General features: G+C 44.5%; 1 protein-coding gene and 1 pseudogene across 2 annotated transcripts in view; one reads left to right on the top strand and one right to left on the bottom strand.

Annotated features, from left to right (window-relative positions):
- GNPAT (glyceronephosphate O-acyltransferase) overlaps positions 1-17,228 on the top strand; it is a 32,263-nt gene extending 15,035 nt beyond the window's left edge. For both annotated transcript variants that reach the window (XM_045537284.1, XM_045537285.1), the window contains exons 4-16: positions 2,438-2,567; positions 4,500-4,627; positions 4,932-5,007; positions 5,248-5,399; positions 5,523-5,653; positions 6,922-7,145; positions 9,679-9,921; positions 10,959-11,038; positions 11,909-12,049; positions 13,213-13,312; positions 13,402-13,495; positions 15,396-15,457; positions 16,801-17,228. In XM_045537284.1, the coding sequence (XP_045393240.1) occupies positions 2,438-2,567; positions 4,500-4,627; positions 4,932-5,007; positions 5,248-5,399; positions 5,523-5,653; positions 6,922-7,145; positions 9,679-9,921; positions 10,959-11,038; positions 11,909-12,049; positions 13,213-13,312; positions 13,402-13,495; positions 15,396-15,457; positions 16,801-16,844 (1,605 nt within the window). In that variant the 3' untranslated portion in view covers positions 16,845-17,228. The remainder of the gene's footprint in view (positions 1-2,437; positions 2,568-4,499; positions 4,628-4,931; positions 5,008-5,247; positions 5,400-5,522; positions 5,654-6,921; positions 7,146-9,678; positions 9,922-10,958; positions 11,039-11,908; positions 12,050-13,212; positions 13,313-13,401; positions 13,496-15,395; positions 15,458-16,800) is intronic.
- Positions 185-1,001, bottom strand: LOC123627408 (annotated as a pseudogene).
- Positions 17,229-20,069: the final 2,841 nt, after the last annotated feature.

Genomic DNA, 20,069 nt, shown 5'->3' with positions numbered 1-20,069 from the left:
TTCTACATTGAAGCATTCTCCAAGGCTCAGCCACCTTGGAGAAGAGGCTGAGTAAAGCCTGCTTTGGACAGGCCTTGTGGGGCTGCTCACCTGAAAGCCGAGAGAACCAAAAAGGGCCAAGCAGAAAATTCAGCGGGTCATGTTGCCACCGTTTTCAGGAACCCAAAGATACTATAAGCGGTACCTAGGTGGTGTTTCTCTGGCACGAGGTTTTGTCTTTGTGGTTGCTGGTAGAGTCGGTTTTCATTGGCTCAGCTGGTTCATCGTTGTCAGGAACCTTGTCTGGCCTCTTGCTCTTCCCGTACACAACAGCGATCACCACGAAGATGATAATTTCAGCCACAAGTCCCAAGAAAGGCCAGAGCGGGGCCAGGTGGCTCCGTGTCTTGATGATGGTGACAGCAGCGGTAGAGCCAGTGGAGTTGGTGGCATTGCATTCACGCTGGCCAGGGTCTTCTGTGCTCTGGTTCCACAATGCTCAACTCAGTATAATTTTCTTTATTGATGAGGAAGAAGCAGCCAGAGGTATTGACAAGCTCCATGGGCTACCGTTCCCCTCGCGCCACGTCCACTCTGGGTGAGGGTGGCCAGCTGACTTGTAGTACCTGGTGGCATCCTGCTTTTCCTTCTTGTCCTCGTCTATGGCCGGTGATGTCGGGAGCAGCTTTCACTTAAATGGAGGCATTTGCTTTAGGAGTGCTGACAAAGTGATATGCGCAGTGGTACTTGCCTGAATCCTCAGCTCTCGGCTTATTGATCCTAGATTCCATGTTGTTGGCCTTCTTACAAATGGCGATCATTCTTTGTCCGGTAGCTGTATGTCTGGGTGTGAGAGCTGGAGGCGAGGTTACACTGCAGGGTGAAAGGGAGAGCAGGATTATCTCGAGTAATGACCTCTTCACTGGTGACAATCCTTGGCTTGTTCTGAGGCTGGCCCTGAGGGAGCCAGAGACCAGCAGCAGCCAGAGGGCCGGGGCACTAGGGATCGACAAACCCGACATCCTGCCTAGCAGAAGACCCAGCAGCGAATGGGTCAGGGCTCTGAATGGGTCAGGGCCAGAGCCCCCGGGAGGGGAGGGGAGGGGAGAGGAGGAGGGAGGGGTGGGCGAGTGCACGAGGGGGTCAGGCTGTGTACCTGTGGCAGGAACACCCAGAGGCAGTGTTGGATTTTTCTCAGTGCATCATATCAGGAGCAGATGGTGTCTCTTTGTCCTGTTACTAGGGGTGGTCACTTTCCTCAGTTGGTTAAGGTGGTGACTACCAGGTTTCTCCACCGTAAAGTTATTATTTTTCTTTAAAAAGTTTCTTGTGGAGAGACACTTTGAGAATGATTAAGTATCCTATTTTCATCATACTTTCCCCACTATTTTTTGCTTTCACTGATTTTTGCCTGAATCCTTTATTACTCATTAGAGTAATAGATTGCCAAATTGTGATTTTTCTAATTTCATCACTTTACTATTTATTTTTGCTTTTTCCTGTGAGGAAGAGCTTTCCCTATGAAAATTATTTTTATTCGTTTGTGTTTTTTCTCCTAGGAAAGTTCTTACCTTCATTTGCCTTCCTCCTCGTGCCTTTTAATATTGTGTTTTTCTTCAGTCTTTTTGTTTCCTGTCAAATACTTCTTCCTTCTATGACTGTCTTCGAGATTGCTGACTTACGCTCTGGATCTGCCAGAGAACGTTCGGTATAGCGTTGGGCGCCAGGCAGAGTCAGCGAGCCATGTCGTAACTGATCACAAGTTACCGGGCCTCAGTGATCCTTACAGAGCACAGTGGTACCAGCGAGTGTTCTTAAGGCTGGGAACTTGAGGAGTGAATCTGGAGATGCAGATGTGTCCTTCCCAGCTGCCTGGCTCCCATTCTCCTTGGCAGCGAGTCCAGCACACAGAGAAACATGATTCCTCTTACTTTGTCCTAATAATTTACAGATCTTTTTTTTTAAATCTTCCCATAGAAGCTTGTTTTCTCTTACTGCAAACAACCAGTCCGTTGCAATGATTAACAGTTGACTTTTTCAGTCAGACTGACTAGAGTTCAGTCCCCTGCTCCCCCATTTATTGGGTGTATGACCAGGTTACAAATGGGGAGGCTGAGGCTTATTTACAAATATGTGGTATTAAACAACGCGTGTAAGATGATTAGCATGTAAAGTGATGCCGATATAGCACCCTACTAACAGTGGTCATCGCTGTTATCATTATTCTGATCTATAAAAATGTACATTTTTACTATTCTTGCTTTATGTGAAATCATTTAATTAGAACTCTGAAATAATGCTTGTACCTTTTCAGAGAAAATTGTGTGTATGGTAAGGAAGGCAGAAAAAGATGATTAGTATTCCCTCTGTACATAGACTTCTTCCACTTTCTGATTTGAGATGTGCTTTTAATTCCATGAAAACTGAAATCATTTAAAATGTAATATTTATTTTCAAGCTACAACGAGCCATCCAGGAGCATCCTGTTGTCCTACTGCCTAGTCATCGAAGTTACATTGACTTCCTGATGTTGTCTTTTCTTTTGTACAACTATGATTTACCTGTGCCAGTTATAGCAGCAGGAATGGGTAAATATTGTTTTTCTACTTTTTTTTAACTATAAAAATTAAAGTGTTCGCTGGCGTGATTCCAGCAATACTGAGGTATTTGAAGAAGACGATGCAGATGGCCTCTCCTTCTATGCGGCTTGACCCTTCCCTAGACTACGCACACAGGCGTTTGTGCACGCGGGACTCCTTGGGTTAGGTTTGCAAAAGGAGACTATACTACCTACATGTATTACCTGCCTTTTACTTTTTTTATTTGATAATATATTGATGGCTATCTATCCAGATAGCAAATAAATCTAAGATTTTGAATATATTTTTAATTGTGATAAAATACACATAACATAAAATTAACCATCTCAGCCATCTTTAAATGTACAGTTCGGTGGCATCACATATAGTCACGATGTTGTGTAACCGTCACCACCATCCGTCTCCAGAACTCTTTCCATCTTACAGAACTGAGACGGTGCGCATTAGACACACTCCCCATCCTACCCTCCCTCGGCTGGCAGCCACCGTTCTGCTTTCTGTCTCTATGAATTCAGCTGCTCTAGATACTTCATATAAGCGGAATCATACGGTATTTGTCCTTGGGTGACTGTATGGTGAAATATATGCTGTATTTGACTTAGCAAAGTGCCCTCAGGGTCCATCCATATTGTAGCGAATGTCAGAAATTTGTTCCTTTTTAAAGTTGGAAAAACATATCTGTTCAAGACCCTGCTTTCAGTTTTTTTAGATGTATACCAAGAAATAGAATTGCTGGGTCAATGTGGTAATTTTACTTTTAATTTTTTGAGGAACTACCATACTGGTTTCCACAGCAGTTGCACCATTTTACATTCCCATGAACAGTGCACAAGGGTTCCACCTTCTCCACTTCCTCGCCAACACTTGTTATTTTATGCGTTTTCTTTATTTAATAATAATCCTCCTAATGGGTGTGAAGTGGCATCTCATTGTAGTTTTGATTTGCATTTCCCTAATGATTAGTGATCCTGAGCATGTTTTTGGGTGCTCATTGAGTTTTATATTAATAGTTTCAGGTCTTACAATTTAGGTTTTTGATCCATTGAGTTAACTTTTGTATATGGTGTAAAGTCAGGGTCCAAGTTCATGTCTAACATTTTTAATAGTTTGTAATATTCAGCAGTTTGGACATATCATAATTTATAGTTTTGCTGTTACAAACAGTGTTGCAATACATTTTTATATCAGTGCTTTTATTTCTATAAGATAGATTCTTGAAAGAGGGATTGCTAAAGCAAGTAAATTGTTTATCAACTCCCTTTCAGGGTAGCCAGGAAAGCTGGGATTCAAGTGTACACCTTTGTCAGTAAATGTAGTAAACAGTCAGGTAGAAACTGCCAGAGACTTAAGCACTTTCAAAGCGTTTTCGTCTAAATAGACATGTGAGGAAGTCATTTGAAAATTAGGGAAAATGAAGGTAAGGACTGTTTTAAAACTGCTGGTGGAACTCTTCCTCCCATACCAGACTTGCTTTGTTTAGTCTCTCCCACTAAAAGTAGGATGATATTTTTACTTGGTGAGAGAAGGAGGAGAGCAGGATTGGTTTGCTGTCCTGGGCATGAAGGACACATGTTGGTCCGTTGTCACGTTAAGCAGGGCTGGCTACAGAAATTGACGCCATGATGTTGTTAAGTGGTCACATTGCTCTGCTGTTGTCCCTGGTGTCTAGCTGGCCTGGTGGTCAGTGCAGTAGTGCACAGAGTGGCACAAGGTGACCTCCAGGAGCACCCAGCGCACAGAATCTCTTCTTCATAATTCTATTAGGTGTCTCTTAAGGATTTTAATCTTAAAAGGTATAATTATTAACATCATAGGGATATTTCACATGCACGAAATCTGTCTTCGTAGTGTCTGAGTTTAGATCTTTATAGAAAGTTCCAAGATCTGCAAATAAATATTAACCCCTCTTTTATTTTCTAGACTTCCTGGGAATGAAAATGGTTGGTGAGCTGCTGCGAATGTCGGGTGCCTTTTTCATGCGGCGTACCTTTGGTGGCAATAAACTCTACTGGGCTGTGTTCTCTGAATACGTAAAAACCATGTTACGGGTAAGTGCCAGTAATTACCAAGTACTTTCAAGCTATACTTTCGTTTCATTGATGTTTGCTTATTTAGATTCTTACCTTCTGAATCGACCATTTAGTTATTCTTTTTCCCCTAAAAGAATGTTCATAAGCTCAGTAATGTGTTTAATCTGTGTGACTCTCTTATTTAAGTTTCAGTGTAAGCAGTATTTGTTCAGGGAGCCGGGAGGGGGGCTTGGGAAAAGGAATCAAAAGAAGCATTCGTCATTGTGAGAGTAGGCAATGGGTTTCGTATTTTGTTTTGTTTGTTTGTGTTTTCTCTTTAAAGAATGGTTATGCTCCTGTTGAATTTTTCCTCGAAGGGACAAGAAGCCGCTCTGCCAAGACATTGACTCCTAAATTTGGTAGGTCACTGCAGATTAGAAGGAAAAATACAAACCCAGAGCCTTTAGGTGTGGTGTCGTCATAGCTGCTACATAGAACTTGACACCCTTTCTTTAACAGGATACATTTTCTTTGCAAGTATGATTATTTAACTGTTTATATTTATGGGCTTAGTGTATAATGTATACTTTTAGTATCTTCCTGTGTATGTGCCCAGTTCTTCACTGTGGACGATAAAACATTTCTCCCTGTGTTCACAGGTCTTCTGAATATTGTGATGGAGCCATTTTTTAAAAGAGAAGTTTTTGATACCTACTTTGTTCCCATTAGCATCAGTTATGATAAGATATTGGAAGAAACTCTTTATGTATATGAGCTTCTAGGGGTTCCTAAGCCAAAAGAATCTACAAGTGTACGTAAAGGGTAGCCAGACTTAATTTTATTTGAATTCAGAGAATGTGCTAACTTACACATCAACTAATTTCAGCTAATGTACTCCTTTTTGTTTCCTTTTCCACTGTTCTGATACTATTAGGGGCTGTTGAAAGCCAGAAAGATTCTCTCTGAAAATTTTGGAAGCATCCATGTCTACTTTGGAGACCCTGTGTCACTTCGATCTCTGGCAGCTGGGAGGATGAGTCGGAGCCCATATAACTTGGTTCCAAGGTGCACGGCCTGTGTTTTAGTAACTATCGTAAGGATGAAAATCTAAAAGCATGAATTGTGATTCTTGAGTTGACCACTTGTAAGACTGAAACTTGGTTTACCTAAGATCACACAGCAAATTATCGGGGAAGCTGTACCATTCCATTTTCATCAGTGGAAAGCTTCAATTAGAAATGAATTATGTGTTTGCCAAAAATGTGATCAGCCACAGGAGATATATGTCAATGCCCAAAGTCAGACAATGATCGCTCTTCTCAGGGGAACTAACTTAAAATTGGGAAGAAATGATGCCATTAATATGTATATGTACAAGAATTGTTGAGCACTATTGGTAGGCCAGACAAAGTAGGTACTAAGTATTATTTTTGATTCTAGAAAGGATTGCATAATAATGATGAATGGGAGCAAGTCTCTATTCTCAAGAAGGTTGTAGTTGTATGGGCAAGAAAATGTGTTAGGTTCTTTCAGGATGCAGGGTACAGATGCGTTTGGGTATACCTGGACAGGTGAGGGAGACAAGCCATCTGCCTGCACAGTCAGGGCTCAGATGCCTGCAAGATCATGAATAATTTCTCTGTGGCTTCGGCAGCTCCCCAGCAGCTGCATTAGTCACTGCAGAAGCAGGTGTGAGCTTTTGGCTGCCACAGGCTGCCTCTCTTTAGATCTCAGGTTGGGCCGGCCAGTTATTATCTAGTACAGGGCACCCTTATGGGCTACAGCTTTCACATTAAGCTACCTTATTATGTGGCTGCTTTTAAGTCATGTGTGTATCTCTGCTCCAGCCAGCTCTGTAGGCCTTATCATACGACTCAAAGTTTGGTGATCCGTGCATGAAGTCAGGCAAACTGGACAGCATGTCCGGTATGGATGTCAGCAGTTACTGTGTGATCTGATAAGTGTGTCTACAATAGAGATATGTTCAATGTGCTGTGGATTCTGAAAAGACAATAATTCAGTCTACTGGGGGAGGCATCAGTTTTCACTGAAGTGCTGTATCTGATTTATAAAGCAATAGAAGTCTTTTGTCTGGGACTGGGAATAATAGGACCTTGAGTATTTTTTTATATCACCTCTCAAGAGCATACCCTGGAAATGTGTGGGTCGGTTACACTACAGTAAAGCAAAGGAATGCCTCTTGCACATGGCCTGGCCTGAGAGAATTTGGTTGGCAGAAAGTATGAGACGCCTTCTAAAGGGTTGATCTTCCCCCGTTCCCATTTGTCTCGGTGGCAGAACTGTAATCTGTTGTTCTGTGCTCTTCCTTTTAGATACATTCCTCAGAAACAGTCCGCGGACATGCACGCCTTTGTCACTGAAGTTGCCTACAAGATGCAGCTTCTGCAGATTGAGAACCTGGTTCTGAGCCCCTGGTCCCTAATAGTTGCTGTTCTACTCCAGAACCGGCCATCCATGGACTTTGATGCTCTGGTGGAAAAGACTTTATGGCTGAAAGGCTTAACCCAGATGTTCGGAGGGTTTCTCATCTGGCCCGGTATGTAGGTGAGACGTAGGTGATGAGAATGCTTATTGCAAACATTGTAGCCTGGACCTGAAAAACCTATAGAAGACTTTCAGCAAAGCATTGCTCAGAGAGAGGAAGAACACCTAATCTCTTTTTATCACTATGGGACATTAAACACAGCATGTTGATTGTTTGTGAATAATTGCTTACATGTCATTTCCCCCTACAAGGCTCTAAGGATCTTGAGGACTAGAATACCATCTCCTTGGCAACTAGCAGAGTGGAGAATGAAGTAACAAATCCTCTTGTAGTCCACAACCCCTTCCCTCCACACCTACCTCTTGAAACCAGATTATATTTGCAACCCATTGGTCTCACTGCATTGTAAGGATTAAAGGTTGGGTCTTAGAACTTTATGCGATTCTCTATAAAAACTGTGTAAAAACCTCATTGGAGTTATGAATACCATGCTGCGTGTTCAGGATATATATGACAGTAGTTAGCTTAAGTTGTTTTTAATCTGTTTGGTTTAAAATTGTACAGAGTAGAGTTAGAAATGCAATCCTTTCAAGACCAGGTAATTATTTATCGTCAGGTACGTACTATTATTCACTCATCAGTCCTATGTTGAGTACCTCACTGATGCTGAGTACTACCAGGATACAGAGTGAACAAGGTGGATACCTGTCCTGGAGGCTCTCCTGGTTTGTAGAAAGCAGGGCTGGGTCGGTGATGTGCACACTAGTAACGAGGGTTCGGTGGAGTAGAGACAAGGAGCTACGCGTACATTCTGGAGGGTTCCTGAGCATTCTGTGGAGGAAAGGCCCATGCTGTGGAATCAGGAAGATTTCACAGACATGACCTTTGAGCCGATCTTGACAGAAAAGTAGGGGCTCTGCAGGAAGATGGGGAGAGGAGCCTTGCAAGGCAGGGATGAGGGAAGGCGAGAGGGGCCGGGCACTGAGGAGTCACTGGCGATGCTAGAGTGGTGGCTGCGGGTGAGGGAGTGACAGAAGACGAGGGTGTGGAGATGGCTGATCACACGAGCCTGCGGGCCTCGGGGTTCGGGACTGAAACCTCTGGGTTAGTGGAAGCACTGACAGGTTTGAAGCAGGGAAGTAGTGCAGATTGGCTTTTAGGCAACAAGCTGGAATCAGTTTTAAGGTGGACCCCAGGGGGGAGAGACTGGTGGAAGGGAGGCGAGGTGGGGGCTGCTGTGCCCAGATGAGAAGTGAAGAGGCTGGGCCCTGGCAGGGGCAGTGCTGGGGGCACAGCCATAGGGTGTCGAGGAGGAGTCACTGACAGGTGCCAGTCATCCCGTGCCATTTGCCAAGAGGGAGAGAAATCAGTCAGATGTGTGTTCTCAGTTCTGTGAAGGTCTGGCGGGAGGCAAAGGTCTTGTTAGTTCTCATACAGGGTAGCAAGTGTTGCTGTCACGAGGCAGGAATAGGCAAAGTGCTCAACCCATCACTGTTTGGCCCAGGAGCAGATGGAAACATAGGCACCCGTCTCTCTACAGTGTTTTGCTTTCCCAAGATGGGATAAATGTGTGACTAATCCATAGCAGAGAGTGTCTGTCCAGGCACTATGGTAACTTGTTACTATAATAAAGTGAGGGTTGGGATCCAAGTGACAGCAACAGGGTGGGTGATTAAATATGATTCCTAAGGTAGGAGACGTCATTGATTTCCCGTGCTGAGAATATTTGTTAAATATCGCCATGTCTTCGTGATGCTTCTGTGTTTCCAGCTGCCTGGCTCTCGGCAGGCCCACATCGTGTTGGGTGACAGTGTCGGGAGCTGTCACGGGACTGCTGCTTGAGTTGTCCTTGATGTGGGAAAACAGGAATCTCCTCGGCTTCCCTCTGTGCTCCTGAAGGCCGATGGCAGGACTGTGCATCCTTGGGTTGCCTTTGGTCACCTGCAGGGTGATCTTGCCACCCTGTTCCAGGTTCCAGCAGGCTGCGTGTGTGAAGTATGTGTTAGTGCAGCGGTCCCCAACCTTTTTGGCACCAGGACTGGTTTCATGGAAGACAGTTTTTCCACAGACCAGGGAGGGGGCGGCTGTGAATACAGACAAAGCCTCAGCTCACTTCCTGCTGTGCAGCCTGGTCCCCACAGGCTGGGGAACAGTGCTGGGGGTTGGGGACTGCAGTGTTAATGTGCTCATAATGCTCATCACAGGCCTTTTGGTCTCAGTGTTGTCACATTCCCATGCATGTGATTTTCTGGTTTACGGAACTTGCTGTTACAGAACTCTGGGTACCCTTGGTTCCCGAGGTAGACAAAGTGTTGATTTTCAGAGCGGAAACTTAGGTACATTTCAGAATGGCTGACAGATTTGGGGTAGGTAAGAAAGCATGCTACATGTCCTTAGACAGGGATTTGATTTATCAAATAGCACTTTTAAGATTTTTCTTCCATATCATATTGTCACCTCAATTGGTAGAGACTAAAACCTGACACTTGAGAATAAATGTCTGTCAAGTGACCAGCACTGAGCATGCGAGGCCTGAGACTCCGCAGTGACCCATCTTGTTTGAATGACGTGTCTTTGTGTGCAGATAGCAAACCTGCTGAAGAAGTTGTCCAGTCCAGCATTCTTCTGCATTCCAACCTCGCCAGCGTGGCCAGAGACCAGGTGGTTCTGCGCGTGGGTTCCGGAGACTCCGAAGTGGTCAATGGACTCATTTTCCAGCACATCACTCTCCTCATGTGCTCAGCTTACAGGAACCAGTTGTTCAACGTTTTTGTGCGTCCGTCCTTAGTAGCTGTGGCATTGCAGATGACACCCGGGTGCAGGAAAGGTAACTTTCAGGAGTGTGACCTTGAGTTTTAGAAGAGGCCCAGCCATTCCATTCCATGTAAGGAGCAACATTTGAAGCCTTGTACTGTTCAGCCACGTCTGTGTAACCCCGTAAGGAGCAGGCCTGTACGCTCAGAAGAAACTAGCCTTGTCCCTAAATGCATGGCCGTCTGCTTAGAATGTTGGAATTGGAAGGGCCTAGAAATCATTTAATCTAAACCTCTTCTTCTATAAATAAGGAAATTTAGGCCTAGAAAGTCACACAGTTACTCAGAGAAGGATCTGGCATTTGAGCATAGTTCTCCGCTTTCTGGTCTGGCGCTCCGCTTCTGCTGTACCAGTTCCCCGATGCAGCAGAGGCCAGTGGGGTGGGCGAGCCGTCCCGCAGCGTGAGCACTTCTAGCTGCACAGCGGCATTCTGCTTGCACCAGGGAAGGTAAAACGGAGTGAGACACGGTTCTTGCTACAGTAGTAGTCAGGGCTGGGGGTTCTGCCCAGGCCACGTGTTAGAATTATGGGTGGTTCGAGGGGGTGGGGTGAGCCTGACCCCAGAGGTTGTTCTTCCCTTGGTCTGGGGTGTGGGCAAGCCAGTATGTTTTGTTTTGGTCTTAGTTTTTCAAAGCTCCACAATTGAGTCTAAGGAAAAGTGCTAAAGATACAGTAAAGATCCCAGGAAATGTGAATATAGAGGGAAATTAAGAAATCAGTTCATTCTCAACTAGGGAACAATGGGGTAGGGGAAAGTGAAGTACCAGCTTCTAAGGACTGTGGTGTCTTGCTCATTACCAGACTGGCTGATTTACGGGCCTGGTGTAATTTTAGATGTAATCATTTAAAAAGTGTGCTAGACTGTAGTTTGCTTTGTAAGTAAAATTTGGATTGACTTTAGCTTCTTTTAGGGGACTAAATTCTTATCTCTGTTATATGAATAAAAATATGCCTTTGAAATACTGCATTTGGGCGTATCATGGACTTCCTGGTACTCCCCAAAAGTTTAAAAAGCAATGTTGTAATCTTATGTAATGAATCTATTTCCAGAGGATGTCTACAGTTGCTTTCGTTTCCTACTCGATGTTTTTTCAGACGAGTTCATCTTCCTTCCAGGAAACACAGTGAAGGTAAAGTCCTTACAGCACAGAGCCAGGGTGCTTAGTGTGAGTTCTGGAAACATTAGGCGTGAGTTCACAGACGTGTCGCAGGCGGTGTGTCGTCTCTTTCTTCAAGGCGAAGTGGAGCAGAGAAAACGGGACACTCACAGCTTAGCAGACTCTGGTTTAAACCCAGGTCAAGTTTAATTAATGACTTAGGATTATTTGGTGAGAGGAGGGTCATTCTTTGAACCATGAGTGAGGCCACTGTAAATAAACTAACTCTGTTTTAGTAAACTTGAAAAAACCCGCACTCATTTTCCTGTTATCAGCTTGTTGGAATGAGTCAGCCAGGCCAATGCCTTTTGTTTTGAGAGCAGCGAGTGATGGTCTTGCCTGGTGGTGTAGACAGTGAAGAATCGCCAGGCTCTCCGTGCTGGGCTGCTTCTTGGCTGGGACAGCGAGTGACAGAGCAGATGAGAGGGGGGTGTTGAGTTCTTGTATGCTGTGCTAAGAACCGGTTTTATTCTGTGGGGAGTAGGAGCAGGGGTATTGGAGGTTTTTGAGCATGAGCGTAATTCTAAGTATTTTTAAGAGTTGCCATGTGTGCTTCCTATTTAAATCAAGGAATGTGCCTGTGCAAAGTGAAAGAAAATTGATCACCCAGGTCATGATTTCTAAGGCCTATGAATTTTTTGTGTTCGAGGTTCAATGTTTTGAACGTTAGAACAAATGCTTCTCTGGCTGCTGTCTAACAACCAGCCGTGTTCTGGGAGGGGCCGTGGAGGCAGCCGTGTTCTCGGAGCTGTCTGAGGGCTGTGGCTGCTCACACTGAGAGCAGCAATGCACACGGCCGCCTAAATGAGCGGAGCCTAGTGTGGCCTTCCCTTCCCCTTCCAGGACTTCGAAGAAGGCTGTTACCTGCTTTGTAAAAGTGAGGCCATACAGGTGACTACGAGGGACATCCTAATTACAGAGAAAGGCAATACCGTGTTAGAATTTTTAATAGGACTCTTTAAGCCTTTTGTGGAGTGTTATCAGGTATGTAAACTCAGCGTTCTCCTTCATGCTTCCTGTGTTAAATATGCTAAGACTTCCTCAGTCTGCTTATTTCTAATCCGAAGGACCGAGAGCTTCCCCAGGCAAATGGTAGAACTATAGAGATTGATTAATACAATGAATGATTTCACCTCTCCAGTGAGATTAGAAATGCTTAGTGCATATAGGAGGAAGCTTGGTCCATTACAGACCCAAGAGGATAACAGCTTAGCGTTGCCATGAGCACAATATTTATGTGACTACAGTTACACCCAGACATTGTTTGTCATACTGTATCTTATGTCTTTTGTTCAGAGTGTGTAGCAAGGTGTTTGATATATTGATGTAGTAGGCACTCAGTAAAGGCAAGACTTGAATGATACATGAAGTCAGTTATTTCTATTGCTAAATGCTAATATTATAAGGAAAAGAAAAAGTTCAGGTGAAAGTATCTGAGTTTGTCAGAGCTCTTAGGAGCGGTTAGAGAGGAGATGGTTACGTGCCCAGCAGAACTGTGCCAGGAGTCAGAGGGAGAGAGGGAGTTTTAAATGTAAGCCGTAGGCGAGGTCTGCAGTGTTTGAGACGAGAGGATTCTGTGACTCTCAGCTCTGTTTACATGGGCACCGGACCCTGGCGCCGGGACCAACTTCCTGGCAGAGTGGTGTTTGTGGTCCCTGAAGTGACCCATGCCAGCCTCCCTCTCGCAAAGCCTAGCACTTAGCGAGCGTCTGGCAAGTGTTAGTTGTACCCTTCATCACCTTCCTGCAGTAGAAATCATCAAGTATTTTAGGGCTTGGCACTTGGGTAGGTGTATTTAGAGAAAAAAAACAAAATTACAAAAAATCTGCCCCTTCTCTTCCTAAGTAGCATAAGAGATTAAGCTGATAGTAATTAACTTGCAGCCCATTCATATTAATATGAAAAATTATACTTTAATAAATACCAATATTATTTCAAACTCCCTTTTTCTAATAATTATAAAACATCATATAAGCTTGAAAGTGATGTCCTAAAAATTCTTCAGCTTTTCTCTGCTCCAAGCTTGGAGAGTTTTTAGGCTGCTCTAATATATCATTCTCTTAAAAGGGGCAATGGAAAGTTACTTACTGTTCTGTTGTGTTCGGCTACCCTTTTTCTATTCCCCTTATCCTCCCTCTTAAAATCAGATAATTTGCAAATACCTCTTGAGTGAAGAAGAGGACCACTTCAATGAGAAACAGTACTTGGCCGCAGTCAGAAAATTCACAAGCCAACTTCTCGATCAAGGTCAGTCACACCTCTGTGGGTGGTGATTTGTTTCAGTTGAGAACAAACAGCGGTCCACTAACTCTCCTCTCCCTCACCCTCTATTTTAGGTGCCTCTCAGTGTCATGATGTATTATCGTCTGATGTGCAGAAAAATGCCTTAGCAGCTTTTGTGCGGCTTGGTGTGGTGGAGAAAAAGAAGGTGTAAGTAGTCGATGGGACCCCATGGGTGGCAAAGGGGCAAGGACAGGAATGACATTTGAGCACAAATTCCAGAGACACAAAAATGTATGATCTTACTAGATCACAGTGTACTGACTTTATATTGTATCAGGTTATTAAGTATGAAATGTCCGATTTCCATAAGTACTAAGTTTGACTGTTGATCTCTCTGATACTTCACCTTGACATGTCTTGTTTTATGTTTATTGTGTCTTTCAAACACACGTTTTGGCTTGTGATTATCTTTCAAGTTTTTTTCAGAGCAATTTTTGTGAGTCAAAAATTTGTGTTATTTTCGAATAATGAGTTCTCTTGTGGAACCAATGCAGCACAGACAGCTCAAAATATGAACCAAGTGTTTGGGAAGGATGTGACTGACAAACACACAGTACGTTGATGGTTTGAGAAGTTTCATTCTGGTGATTTTAATCTTGAAAATGAGCCACATGGGCAATTTGAGACCAAAGTGGATAATGACAAGCTGAAAGTTGTAGTGGAAGCGAATCCATCTCAACCTACACGTGAATTAGCAACAAGGTTTGATGTTACTATTCCAACAATATCAGACCATTTGAAACAAATCAGCAAGGTGAAGAAGCTGGGTAGATGGATTCCGCATGAATGAACCGAGCATCAGAAGAGAAATCGCCTCGAAGCCTGCCTTTCTTTGCCGTTACGGCATAAAGTTAAACCATTTCTATACCACATTGTTACATGTGATGAAAATGGATTCTTTTTGATAATCGCAAGCATTTGGCACAACAGTTGGATAAAGATCATGTGTTGAAACACAGTCCAGAACTGAATACTCATCCAAAAAAGCTAATGGTGTCTGGTGGCCCAGCACTGGTATTATCCACTTCATGAAACTTGGTCAACCACTTATAGTGGGTGTCAACTGCAACCAATTAGAGGAAATGGTGAGGATGTTTGCGATTAAGCAGCTGAGATTGGTCAACAGAGACAGGCCAATCAATCCTCTTGTAAGACAGCACTGGACCACGTGTTGCACAAACAGCGCTGCTCAAACTATAGAGGCTGGACTTGGAAACTCTGTGTCATCCACTGTATTCACCAGACCTTGCACCCACTGACCACCACTTCTGCCAGGCTTTGGGCTACTTCTTGCAAGGAAAAATACTCAGTTCTTAACAAGCCGTGGAAAATGCCTTTCACTATTTCATCGCCACTCGCTCTCTAGGCTTCTTCGCTGCTGGCGTAAACAAGCCGCTGTTAAGATGTTAAAACTGTGTCGATAGTTTAGGTGCATACTATGATTAACTGTATTGCTTCTTGTTTGAGATATAATAAACTACACTTTTGATTTGAAATCAGACATTTCACATTTAATGACCTAATACTTTACTTATCCATCCCCTAATTAGTGAAGTCATTATGACCCCGAAAATTTTATGTGGTTATGAATAAAAATGAAGCAAAGAAAGAGAGTACTCAAGGACAGTATTTGACCTAAAATTGAAATATATAGATTAATTACAAGAAAGATTTTTTTGGGGAGTGTAGTATGTATGTACACATACATATATACAAATACAAGTACGTTACATATATATGACACATACGACTGTATATATGTATAGATACATAGATATTTATTCTTCTAAGTAAACAAATTTAATATTAATAAAGCTTAATATGTAAACTCTCACAATTATGTGTATTCTGTGGTCCAAAGACGAAACAGGAAGCCAGGAGGTAGGATGGGAACAAGAGGTCTTTCAGCTGGGTAAGACTGGCCTCGAGGGAGACTGTTGGAAAGTATCCTTGCAGTATCTATGATCAGCAGCAAAATACAGTAATGAAAGTTGTCTTTTCCCCATAGTTTATGTAATAACAAAGCTTATTAATTCTTTTCTCCTAGAAATAATGACTGTATCTTTAATGTGAATGAACCTGCCATAACCAAATTAGAAGAAATGCTTGGTAAGTGCAGTTTAATATGATATGATGCGTTTCTGCATTGTATTTATCAATATATATGAAAACAAAAAAGTATATGTGGTACCAAATACTTTATCAAAATGAATACTAGTGGAGTTCTAATATAAACGGCAACTACTTATATAATCTAGAATTTTCTCAAGGACACTAAAGAGAAAGTTCAGAGAAAATTAACAAAGAAAACACAGCAAGCATAAAGTAGGCAGTCTTCTACAACATAAAGATTCAGTTCCTAACGTCACCAATCTGAGTCAGAAATCCAGACCCTTCACATCCTAGGCTTGGTGAGAATGTCTCTCATGTTTGTCCTTTGATTCATGCTGTCCTTCTTAATTCTTGGCTCCCTTCTTTCCCATGTGAGAGATTGGGGTCAGTGTGGATATCACACAGACTTTCTGAACTCAGAACCAGGGACTGGTAGCACATCCCTGGGAGAATAATCCCATGCTTACTCTTCTCTAGAGCCTATCAGTTATAAAGAAATAGTCCCACCCAAAAAGGCGGGGCCATTGGTCTGTGGTACACAGTTAGAGTCAAGAGTGTTGACACAACAGAGACACGATGCTCAGTGGAGTTCGAGAACACTTCTCCTAGCATTAATGGGGCAGTTTGAGGAGGGTGTTGAGAAAAATAATCATCTGTTGATTATATTGAATAAACATGACATCCCTGAATGGATCTTCTTACAAGCATTTTGCTGCGTGATCTTAATTCAGTACATTTGTCATGCTTGCATAGAAGAGCTTTAGATAGATGTCTGTTGGGGTTAAGTGAGGACCAGGACAGGGCACATGGACAGAGGAGAACAGCTGAAGAAAAAGGCTAGAGGGCAATGGGCTGGTTGCCATGGATGGGGAGGCAGAAGTACCAGACCGTGTGGAAGGAAATACGTAGGTTGGAATCCCAGTCTCCCATTCATATTGTGTCTGAAAATCTCAGAATATGCAGCGTTGAAACTCATTTCAAATTTGGTAAGAGGATATATAGCTAAGATAACCCCCAACACCCATCCTTCTGTGAGGGTGACATAATCAACTTTTTAATCACAGGAAGCAGTTGTAATATGAGCATGAACATACTAGAACATACTGAACTTGAAATTCAGAAAACACGATGGGGTTCAGCTCCTGGCTCTGGCCCCATGGCCCTGGCCGCGCCCTCTTGGGCCGCCCCTGCAGAGGGGCCGACATCCCTGTTGGTTGCTGCCCTTGGAAAGCTCTGTGCCAGTGTGAGGTGTCGGGCTTGGGTGGCGGCTTAAGGAACAGTTGGATGAGGAAGGGCAAAGTCAACATCACTCATGAGCTGTCTCTCTTTTTTTATCCTAGGTGGTAAGACGCCAGTAGGAAAACTAGCCACTGCAAAACTTTAATAATTGCCAACTACTTATAGAAAATTTGGTCACATAATTGCTCTCTTCAAAGGACTCTTTAAAATAAAGGAAGAGACACATCTTCTCGTACTTCGTAAGACTTTGAGAACAGTGGACTTAGTAGCGAGGAAGAGGTGACCATTGTCAGCAGTCATTGTGATCTTCCCCACCACGATGGGTAAAAGGCATTTGTATCCAACACTGTGCGTTTTAAAATAAAACAATCTTTTGGAAACATGTTTGGAAAAGCAAAGCTAAGCTCCTATTTCACTAACACTTTTCAACTTAACTGTTGTATTGAATTTTTATGTTGACTTTGGAATTAAAGTGGGCTATCAACACTAAAGGCTCTGGCTATTGTTAATAAAAGTACTGCAAAGGGTATATCTTGTATTTCTTGTGGCCTGCTTTAATTAAAGTTGCCTCGAACAAGTACAGGTTTGGCACAGTTGTAATAAATTAGCTAGCTTACTTTCAATTTTAACACCAAAGGGCCTTAATTAACAAAACTGAATTAGTAAAAGTAGGTGCAACAGAGAGATGCTATGTGACACAAATGAGCTGAGCTGCCCACATCAGAGACTCCCACATCCCCCTCCTGCCCCGCACCCAGCGCCCTTACCTGAGCTCGTCCTCCAGGCTCACCGTCTCTGCCCGCTCCTCCTCCCAGAAGTCCAGCCTCACCCCCAGGACAGACTCCAGGATGTCCCTGCACTCGCCACACTCTGAGAAAGACGCACACGCTGGCCTCAGTGGGAAGCTGTGGCCACTACCCACAGGGGAGGTGGCAGGGTCCCTCCAAGGGACCAAAGTGTCCCCAGTCCCAGGTCCTATGTGGGGATTTCTACACCTTTAATTCTCACCCTCCCGTCTCCATGGCACTGAGAATCCCTATTGCAAGAGGAGGAAGGAGAAGCTGAAAGGCACATAAAGGTACTTGGCAAAAATCGAACTCGGATTTAGGAGAGTCAGAGTTCTCTCCCCCAAGGTCTGACTCTGATCAGGGACCACGTGACCAAGGTGCAGCCTGTGACGCAAATCACTGTGCTGGGCGTGACGCAGTGACACCTGCACAGCTGGGAAGGTCCCGAGGACCCCAGGACTGGTGGGTCCCTCGTGCTGGGAATGCAAAGAGTGCACCAGCCTCTCACAGGTAGAAATCGCATCCGGATGCGCCTGTGGGAAACGTCAGGCGTTAGACCACGAGGACCCGAGAGAAAATTCCCACCCGCTAGTGAGGCTCGGGTCACACTGGAAGTGAGAGAACTGGGAGCTCACAGTGGCTCCTCTTGCCAGGCTCTGGTGTAAGAGCACACACCTATACTGCTAACTACTGGGGAGGCTAAGGCAGGAGGATCACTTGAGCCCAGGGGTTCCAGGCTGCAGTGAGTTCTGATCTTGCCACTGCACTGCAGCCTGGGCTACAGAGCAAGACCCTGTCTCTAAAAAAATAAATAAAAAGATTAAAATGTTTTAAAAATGAACAGCCTGACAGGTTAACAAGCAGTGTACTTATGGTGACCTCATATCTGGGCTGTTCTAAGAGAGTCCCAACTTCATATAGTGTTCAACACCCTGTCAGCTCTCGCATCCCAGGTGCATTCACTGAGCAGTATTTGGCACCTCTGCTGTGCCAGGTGCTGGGCTGGGGCCTGTGACACAGTCAGAACCAAGGGGACACTCTGCTCTCGGCTCACTGACTGTCTTACCTGGGGGACTAAGGATTATAATAGAGTATGTAGTAAGCAGACTACTATGTAGTTGTAATGATAACCTTATCTTTCCCTCAATATTGTTACAACCGCTTGCCATTATTCTGACTTGATGCTCTTTTAGGATATAAAGGATTTTAGCAAAGTTCCCCAGAGGAAAAAACCACCCAGTGCTTTGGGGATACAAGGGAACTGACACGTGACCTTGGCTATGCTAATCACGAGACCTCCCACTTTCAGACTTGCACTGAGACCTCCCGCCAATCACCTGTAGTATGTCCTCCCTTGTTTCAGTTACTTTCTGTCTGGCGTGCAGACCACTTGCGACGGAAAGATTCTTATCACAAAGGAGTAAGATTATACAGACAGATGTTTATAGATGGATGGATGGAGGTCGGGGGAAGGGTGCTGGGGTTGGACTCATATTTTACAAGTCTGTATGCATCGCAAGGTGCATCTTCCGGTTACTGAGTTGCCTTATATTCATTTATTGTGTGGGATTTTCACTACCTTCCTAATTAAATTTGTAAACCTTTTGGAGCAATGCTCTAGTAATAAGCACTCACGCACTGCCATCTGGTGGCCAATTGAGACAATGACATGCGTGCGTTGGGCTGAGCCCAGTTTGTGGTCCTTAGGCACAATGTGGCTATGGTCACTCCTGTGCAGGTGTCTTAGGGCACAGGAGCCCACTTGCCTCTGGTGACACAGGAAGGAGTGGGAATCCAGAGTCCCGTGTTATGCCAATACAAGCCTTTTGGAGGTTAAAAAAATTGAAAAGCCAACCATGCAGATGCCAGAACTCCCATGAAGATAACGAAACAAAAATGAACGTGCATAAAGCACTGGCCATCTCGATTCAGGGCTGTGGGTCAGAGTCCTGAGCACTGTGTTTCCCCCGCGACATTCTCACTGCACACCCTGACCCGGGGGGCTGGAGTCAGACTCAGCAGTGGGACGACGCGACCTCATGGGGTCCAGGCTGCACGTCCCTTTCATGGGGGCGATTCCTGTGCTTTGGACTCTCCAGAACCACAAGGTGAGGGTGTGGCCAGTGCGGGTCTGGGGAGGTGGGTGGTAAAGGGGACAGCTCTGTGCATCCTGTAGAAAGTGCCCTAAGCCTGGGAAGTCCCCGTGGAAGAGTCCTCAGAATCAGGGAAAGGAGGAGGGTGAGATGCTGCTCTTGTGGGAAGACAGAGGCTGCAGGGGGAGGGACCAGGGCGAGCTGTGAGCAGACAGTGGGATCCAGGGGTGACCTAGAGAGCGGGGCTGCCATGCTGGGGCCAGGGAAGAGGATCACCTGTTGTTCAGCTCACATTCCCCGTCCTCCTCCTCCTCTTCCCTCCTATGCCCAAACCCTCCCTACCCATCAACCTCTGGCTCCCCCTCCTTCTCAGGATGCCACACGGGGGTGCTATGGTCTGAATGCCCAGGTCCCCCCATTTCTTATGTTGAAATCCTAACCCCCAAGGTGGCGGTAATATTAATAGAAGGTGGGAGCTTTGGGAAACGA

Source organism: Lemur catta, chromosome 25 (assembly GCF_020740605.2).
Source record: "Lemur catta isolate mLemCat1 chromosome 25, mLemCat1.pri, whole genome shotgun sequence".
NCBI classification, from domain to species: Eukaryota; Metazoa; Chordata; class Mammalia; order Primates; family Lemuridae; genus Lemur; species Lemur catta.
Note: the sequence above shows the minus strand (reverse complement) of the source record. Positions and strands in the feature narration are given on the sequence as shown.